The 9,126-nt window shown below is 30.8% G+C and overlaps 1 protein-coding gene across 2 annotated transcripts in view; it reads left to right on the forward strand.

The window, feature by feature from the left end:
* The first annotated feature begins 1,845 nt into the window (after positions 1–1,845).
* The window catches only part of LOC106679666 (mitochondrial inner membrane protease subunit 1), a 13,646-nt gene continuing 6,365 nt past the window's right edge, over positions 1,846–9,126 (forward strand). The window contains exons 1-2 of one of the 2 annotated variants that reach the window (XM_014418946.3): positions 1,846–2,029; positions 2,208–2,370. In XM_014418946.3, coding sequence (XP_014274432.1) covers positions 2,260–2,370 — 111 coding nt within the window. In that variant the 5' untranslated portion in view covers positions 1,846–2,029; positions 2,208–2,259. Of the gene's footprint in view, positions 2,371–9,126 lie in introns of both variants that reach the window. The other variant, XM_067053336.1, reaches the window with a different exon arrangement.

A 9,126-nucleotide genomic window follows, 5' to 3' on the forward strand; every position in this document is an offset into this window, starting at 1 on the left:
TTGTACAAATGCTCGGTAAACAAAGGAACCGTCCGAACACCGTATCCGCATGCTAGTGTTTTTCGGCAAGCAGGTTGGAACAATAGTGGAGATTCTACAGAAGCGCTCTCACAAACACCCTTTGATCTGTGTCAGCATTTTCCCATATTTGTTTCGATCGCGTTTTCTCTCCTGGATGGTCCACTATTGAGATTATTCACCATTTTATAAAATTTGTGATATTCATTGCTGTTTCTTGAGTTTTCAACCTTCTAAATGTGCTTTCTTAACGTATTTTTTTTTTTTTTTTTTTGCTTCTAACCAACTTCTTCGCATTTATTCTCAGCTCTTTATACTCTTTGAAACTTTCGTGTCTTGCTCCATTCATTCCTTTTGCAGTATCGGCCTACTTTACCTTGAAACATTTTCCCCTGCTTTCGCTCGAAATTGCACCTTCATTGACTCGGAACCTCTACTTCTTTCTTATTCCACTGTTTATTCAAAAGCAAATGTTTTTTCTGTAGATTTTATTCTCTGCTGAAGTTTCATAATTCCTTGGTAATGATCCGAGTTAATATCATACTCTCTATAGGATCTTATATCATTTACACAGCTGAAGTTTTTGGTGGATACAAGCACATGAGCAATTTGACTGGCTGAGATACCTTCCAGAGAGTGTCACGTTTTCTTTTGCAATTTTTAATGAGGAAACATAGTTTTTACGGTTGCAAGTCTCATTACCCTGTGTCCGTTGTCATTAGATTTATGTTTTAAGCTATGTGCTCCAATGAAAGGTTTTAGCTTCTTTTCCTTCCAAACCTGCGCATTAAAGTCTTTCAAGATGATTTTCATATCATAGGTTGTTATAGGCATTGTCGAGTTGTTCATTGAACATATCATTCTCCTCTTTACCCTTCTCTTCTTTGGAATCGTGCAACACAAAGCAGACTAATATTTATACCATGAATGCGTAGTATGCATAGCCTTTGATTAATTGGTAGGAAATCTAGGATCGCGGATTTTATTCTATTTGAGACCATTTGCCAAGTGCTTCCCAAATTCTTCTCTGTTCTCATTTCCACTCTATAACATTATGAAATATTTTTCTTTTGTGTGGTCTTTGTCTGTCCTTCTTATCTTTTTTATTTTAGCCAATATATCTGGGTGCTATGTCAGTAAGCTCATACTCTATATAAGGTTCGTACATTCCATGTTCCGTATTTGTATGTCCATTTCCAGGGTCCATGACGTTGCTGTAAATAAGTCCTAAATCCGAGGCTTCGTTGATTATTCATAACAATATGTCTTTTTACGATCCAAGAGGATTTAGCCCATGAACCACCCTTCTCCTTTACCAAGGCTTGGCAACGGCTACAGTAAGACTACTTCCATTGGTGAAGTCCCTCTTCACATCTTTCGGGGTGGTAACAGCCAGATGGAAAATCTACATGTTATTTTTTTCTAAAAAAAATAAAGCAACAATTGATAAAAATAAAAATAAAAGTTATGTATTTTGAATGTCACAAAACTTCGAATAACAACCATACTTCTCTTACAATGAACTCCCAACAGTGGAAAACGTTTTTTAGCTTGGGGTTGATGATCAGTAGCAGGTATCCTAAAAGATTTTTGAACATTTTTAAAACAATTTCTTTCACATAAAATGTTCACTTCCGTTATTGTAAAATTAAAGGTACTAGAGTACAAAACAAATTCCAGTGGCGGAAAATTCAAAATCCATACTTATACTGTTCTTACTATTGGTTTAAAGCCCACTTCCGCTCGCTCAGAAGGGTTAATTGACTTCGTTCACAAACCCATTAACGGAACTTTCTCAGTGGAGTTTGGGCCTATACGACTGTATAACATTCTTTATAAGTGAGTTTTGAAGTTTTCTCCGCTGGAGCTGGATTTGCACACGTGTACCTAATTATACATCAGATATTTCATTTCTAAAATTAAAAAAACTAATTTTAACAGTGTGCTACTCCATGTTGCTCTTTGGATGTTACCAACATTTAATGCAGCATAGCTAGAACAAGATCAACAAGTACTGTGATTTAACGATTCTCAAAGTTAACTTAATAATTTGTTATATTAAAGTTAATAAAATGAATGTGTTTAATTTTTTTTATCTCTCTATTCCTGTCTCTTGTATATGTATGTAGTTGTAAACCAGTGGTCTGAATCCTTGCTTATACTGACGAGTTTATTTATATTTATTTTAGTTTTTTAAACTTCATGTTGGACATTAATATATAAGGACTTATTTTAACACGTATGGAAAATTTAAAACAGTCTATAGTTTTTTTTGGAAAAATAATTAAAATTGCAGTTCAGTGGGGATGTATAGGACATTGTACATTTGAATATGTTGGTGACTTAGTTTTGGTGAGAATTATTTATTTTTTTAAATAATGTATTTATAAAATATTGTAATTTTATTTGTTTTTCAGTACCTTATTTAACTGTTAGAAGAAAAAAAAAACGTTTTGAGGAACTTTGATAACATTAGTAATTGTAACAATTTAATCTGATATTCCTGAGGTGTTCTATGATTTATTCATTCACATTGTTTCCTAAAACAGTTGATTTAATTACGATTTGAAATGATTCATTGTTTTGTGAATTTATCTATATCGATTTACTATTGTATTCCAGTACAGGATTTAAATTCTGATTATATGCCAGATTACATTGTTTTTTTTTCTTTATATCATTTCCTCAATATTTGTTCAACTTTTAGGATATATACCTCCTTCAGAATTGGCAGTAACAAGTTATAAAATTTACTTAGCTACAAGAATAATTTGCAAAAGATCCACTATTTTTAAAATTTATTAGAATTTATTATTATTTATTAGATTTGTGTGAGCTCATAAAAAGTATATAGTTATCCACTCTTATAAATCTAGTTACTTCTTTGTTAGTGATGTGTTAAAATGAACTTTTTCTGTCAGCGATATTTTATGACTAAGGGTGCATTTATGTTTGAGTTGTAATAAGTTATGAGAGCAGCATAAGTATACTCTTAGACTATTCAATCCAATATCGTCGCTAAAAAAATGTTCTTGGAGGAGAGCCGCCAGATGCTTTGGGTGGCCAAGACTCCTAGAAATACCTATCTTTAAATTAGACACAGGTTTTAATGAAAGTTTAAAAGTAATTTTTATTGTAATGGCAAAATATAATTTTTCAGTTTTTACTTCTCAGACTTTTTTTTCCAAATTTTCTAGATGAAATGGAGAGGTGATGAATAGGGGGAGAGGGGCATACCCTTCCCCCTGGAATATCTATGTTCATGAATCTATCGTGAAGCATACTGGAATAGTGCCTATTCTTAAAAAAGTTCAACAGTCATTATCTATATATAATCATTTCATTTAATTGCTCAGCTTTATAGTTATTCTTACTTTAACATAAATATTGACTGCTTAAAAAGTGTATTTTAAGGCTCCACTTTTATTAAATAGTTTTGTAATTCATTGTCCCACATTTCTCCTTTTGTTTGTTTTCAATAAAGATCACAGTTTAATGACTAAGTATTATTTGATTTATTTTGTTGATAAGTTAGTTATACAGCATAAAAATGATTGATTGATATGGGTATAGCAACCTGGACTATGGTTTGTGAACAGTTTCCCATTCCTATTTAGGCCTTATTCAAAATCACCGTGCTCTCTTTGATTTGTGGTTATGACTTCTTTCTTCATCTAATACTAGGTTTGTCATGTAGGAGTGGCGTTCTTGGCTTTATTTCTGAAGGCTTTCTTCAATAGGGTTAGATATGGTCAACTATATTTCTTTAGTTATTTTTTTTACATCCTGAAAAGAGTTAGACTATCTTCTTAGATTGATGAGTTTTCTCACCTTAGTATCTGGTGAAAGCTAGTCTCAGTATTATCTTTTTTATCAAGAATGTAGTGATCTTTGAGAGAGGCTGAAAAACCGATCTTCAGCTATCAACATTGCAAAGTACAATAATACTTGAAAATTATTTTAATTTTTCTCTACTCTAACATCCCCATTTCGCACCTTTCACAACTTATGATTCCATTTGTGATTACCTTGAAGATTTGACAATCACTGTTATGTATGGTATCCTCTTGTTTTGCTTGTTTCCATTTATTTAGAATTTTACTATCCTACTTTATTTAGTGCAACTCCGAAACTGGAAGAGATATAACAATATAGTGCAGAAAGTGAGTAGAATTGTTTATGAAAAAATAAACATATGATGACAAAATCTCAAAATGTTTAATAATATTAAAATTAAAGAAAAAAAATTTACTTAGTAAGAAATTTTATTCACTACATAATTATACAATAATATATGTAGATAACATTTGGGCTGTGAATGATAATGCTTATATACCTTAGTTATATATATTTTTCTAGTGGATCAATTTTACTTGCTTTGTTATTATACTTAAGTAAATATAAATTACAACTGTTTTATTCAATAAATATTTTGTTTATAAATAAAGTAAATCATTGTTAAAGAGAAAAAATATTAGTGATATTTTCTCAGAAAGTTTGATTTTATCAAAAAAGAATGTTTTTGTCGTTTTTCTAAGAAAGTCTTTATAGTTAGAAATAAAATACATGAGCCTTGAGCTTTATAATGAACAATAATTAGTTCATGATTAAAATGATTTAGAAACATGTAAAATATTCATTTATAATTTAAAGTTAAGATCATAATTGCAGGATGGATGTTGTTTATTTGTTAATCAATATGTTTTAGTACTTTTTCTTCTTTGTTCTGTGTATATTTTTGTCATTTATATCAATATGACATTTATTATATAATTTTATTTTTTGGATTAAGACTTCGGTGATGTCCTATACAGTCCCTGAGTGGGAATATCCAGATTCCTTACTCGGAGCTACCTCAAAATAAATATTGACTGCCCCAGATGGTAATTTGACCCACTAAGTCCTTTACTAGGCACTCAGTGGCCCTTATTCCAATAAGCATATAACTAAAAACATATTTAATACTACTAAAAAAATAGTCGGTATGTCATGAAACAGATTCCCTGGCAATAAATGGCTATTAAATGACAACAAAATTACAACAAAAAGGCAAAAACATTTTTTTATTTTATCATATTAAAAATGTACAATTTTTTTTTTACTAAATTATTAAAATACCAATAAAAACCATACATACTTACATAAATTCACTTACAGAAAATAGATAGCAAAAAACATTTTATACTATCCTAAATATGGCACAATAAATACTTGTAAATAATAGAAAACATTATAAGCATGAATAAATATGTATTTTTGTTCATATTTTATTTTATTTAGATATTGTTATAGGTCAAATTTAATTATGTTCAAAAGTTAATGTAGCTGGAAAAACTGCTAAAACTTCCTAATTGTTGTTCTTAGGGGACCAAGTGTCCCAGAACAAAGATTGATATTCATTCATTTCATAATAACCCATTGAAAGACTTCATCCTTTCCCTAAATCTCTTTTAACCTACCCACCATACCCAGTTTTCTAGTACAAGACTGAACCTTTTTTTTTATAGTCATCTCAAAACTTATCATCCTTATCTCAGGATGCAGTTCTGTTCCTCTCATATCATGATATTATCAAGATATCTGTAACATTCCAACTCCTGAGCTAATTGCTGGCTGGGTCCTGACTTACTAACACCTGAAAACTGAATCCTTTTTTTTAATTCACTATTCGAATCCCTTGAACCTACTTCTCCTCCTGCATTGGTATAATGGTAAAATGTGTTTCCACTAATCTCCATATTCCTTAATGACCATGCACCCCTCAATACCTGTACTTTCAAACATCCTGCAACTCCCTGAATCACGAGTTGGCATTAAAAAGAGATACTGCTAGGAGATATTTCAGGCTCATCATGGTTTTAACCCTGATCAAATGACTGTTAAAGTAATTAAAATTTGTCTTTCTGTTATATTTCCTATTCTTTTGCACATTTATTATTATTACCTCCGAAATTCCATTTCAGCCATGGAAAAAAGTCTTTGTTGATCCACTGAATGAAGTCCCTATTCCCTCCAATTTAGAACTCTCTCTGTTCTCTGAAATATATCAAAAACACTCAAAAGACTATTCCAATTATAATTTATACCTTTCTTAATCAAAACAGTCTCCTCAATCTTTTTCAGTCTTGTTTCTGATCCCTATACTTCACTCAACCAGCTCTGTTGAAAATTATTTAACCTTCAAACCTCCATAGCCCCAAAGACATCACTATCCTAGTTCTCAAAAGCTTTAGACTCAGTCAATCATAATATCCTCCTTTCCAAACTCCAAAACTTCTCCATATCTTTAGTGTTTAACATAGTTTCATTCCTTCTTGTTACATTGGTCCTAAACAGTTATTCCCAATAAACCCCCTTCCTCCTCCCTTCTACTAACAAGGGGTGTTCCTCATTTTCACCAATCAACCCTTAACTCTATTTACATCTACAATCTTTCTGACTCCATTCTCTGTTTATACTACTACCTACATGCTGATTACCTACAAATTTATTCTATTGTTTTATCCTACCAAGATGCTTGAGGCAATCTTGTGAACACTTGAGGAGTAAACACTGATCTGAGGTTCAGTATTGGAAAAACAAGACCATCTTCATTGGTTCCAAATACCTTCTTGATTCCCTTCCTTGTAATCCTTTACTCTCCTTTAATCATGAACCACATACTTCCACACCTCAGTTAGAAACCTTGAAGTAATTTTTGAACAGCACTTATCTTGGAATGGCTGTATATCTCAAATTACCTGAAAATACATATTTATCTTTAAACAGTTCCTAAGATTTCATTATTGCATACCTCCTAAAATCTATGAGCTCCTTCCTCATGTTCTGCCACTGAGATTATGGCTGGGTTGTGTATGAGTAAATTTGAGGTAGGCAAAAAATGAGACCAGTGAATTGTTTTATTTGATTCATCATCGCAATCCCAAGGTACTCCAATGTCTCTAGTTAGTATATTAAACTGAAGTGGCTTTACTTTTTTTTTTTTTTACAGCAATACTTTCTAGGTGTATACATATACTATATATAGTGTGGTATTGATAACCAATGATGAAGTAGATGTAGAAAAAGTCAATAAAAAACTTAGATAAAATATTCCCTGGCACAAATGGGTTAGAGGCTGAGCTGTTGAAATATGGTGGAAAAAACTGATATTTATGAGATTATACTTTGCTATATCAAAGTGAATAGGGGGTACCCAAAGGCTGCCATCTATGAATGATGTACCAACTTCACAAAAAGGGAGATCAAATGGTTATATGCTGACTACAAAGAGTATGTTCTTTATTGAGCTTAAAAAGGCTCTCAAACTTAGTGTTTAAACAATTGTATCTTTTTCTGAAATAGAGCTTAGTATATATTAAGTGAGTTTCAGAACAAACCAAATCTATAGAAGACTGTTGTAATCAAGATAGTCATGCTCCATTTATCTCTACATTTCAGATTAGCTTTAGATAGCTTCAACAGGTTGAAGAAACTAAGTCATGGAGGAATCTGGAGTCTCAACAAAAACTTTTTCATCTACTTGAGAACCAAACTGAATTCTAAAAATGATATTTCCCAGGAGATCAGCAGAAGGATCACAGCAACCAATTGGTGTTGTTTTTGAATTCAAAAGCAAATTCCTATCTAAATAGATAAAACATTATCACTACATAACACTAGTGTAACCCTTTCTCATTCATAGATCATAGGCATGGGCAACCAGAAAGTCTGAAGAAATGAAGCTCCTGCAGTCAAGATAATAGCATTTGGAAGAATGTTTGGAGCAATAATGGAAGGAGACATGTGCAGAAGGAGAAAAAGAGAAATATGTGATTGGTATAATCTTATTTGTTAAATTAATATGATAGCTGCCATGGGCTGGACATGATTTTATGTTTAATTATGATATTTCTAAAAGGTTATATGAGGAACAGCATTGAATCAGGAAACTTGAAAGACACAAAGGAAAGTGGCTGGATGGAGTGGTCACTAATATGAGGACCCTCCTAAAAACCAGACATTGGACAGAACTATCTGTATATATTTATTGAAATTCATAAAGTGGACAAACTTTAGTCGCGGGCTCCCTTATATTTTGTATTAGGAAGATTTCCATAAATACTTTTATGTAAAAAATTTCTAAATTTTTCCTTATCATTCAATTTTTACAACAATCAGCATACATATTTCATTAAGGTTCACTTTAATTAAAAGAGAATTTAGATAAAACCAACCATATAGATACATTGAATAAAACAAAACAATTAATTTGGTGTTAATTCTTTATTTACCAATGAAACATTGGAAGCTGTTCATAAAATTATAGATGAATGGAACTATATTCAACCTTAAATGAATAGAAAGAATTATTTTAAGAAGACATATAATCAATCTGTTCTCATTTTTTATTTTTAAATTAAAATAAAAGTTTCAAACAATAAAATAGTTTGCCAATGGGAGTCTTTTTTTATCAGTCAGCAGAAAAATTAAAACATTGCTAAGTTTTATCAATTTCTGCCAGATTTTTAATCAAAAAAAGGGATAATTTATTTATTTCTGCATGGACCAAAAAGATACTTCAACTAAGAGATATATTTTAGGTGACTGTACTATACTAGATATAATTTTCTCCATGATTTGTGAACACTTCATTATCATTTTAAGAAGTGATTTTTTAACTAGTAAGGCCAAAAACAATACAATTTTCCTGGAAGCACAACAATATATCATTTGGAATATTTAGGAAATTATGAATTATATTAATGCTTATTTGACATTCAGTTTATTTAAAAAAAAAGTAATAAAATCTTAGGTTCTTTGTACATTTTATATTCATATCATCCATTACATATTCAGTCACAAGTGGCATAAATTAGTTAACTAAAAAATATTTTTGCCTGTTTTTTGTAAAAACTGTTATTCTTTTATCTGTTGTGGTATTTAGTGAGGTACCCTATTTTTTTTTGTTTAAATAATATAGTTTTTGAAGTATATTAAAAGCTTCAAAATAATATGCTCTATTAAGTTTCAGTAAAAATTTATAAACTCTGCACTATTATTATTATTACATGACTAACTAAGTCTTAATCTATGGAACCTTCTATTCAGCATATACATAAATATAAA

This window comes from Halyomorpha halys, unplaced genomic scaffold, assembly GCF_000696795.3.
Source record: "Halyomorpha halys isolate HHAL.00 unplaced genomic scaffold, Hhal_1.1 Scaffold213.1, whole genome shotgun sequence".
Classification (NCBI taxonomy): Eukaryota; Metazoa; Arthropoda; class Insecta; order Hemiptera; family Pentatomidae; genus Halyomorpha; species Halyomorpha halys.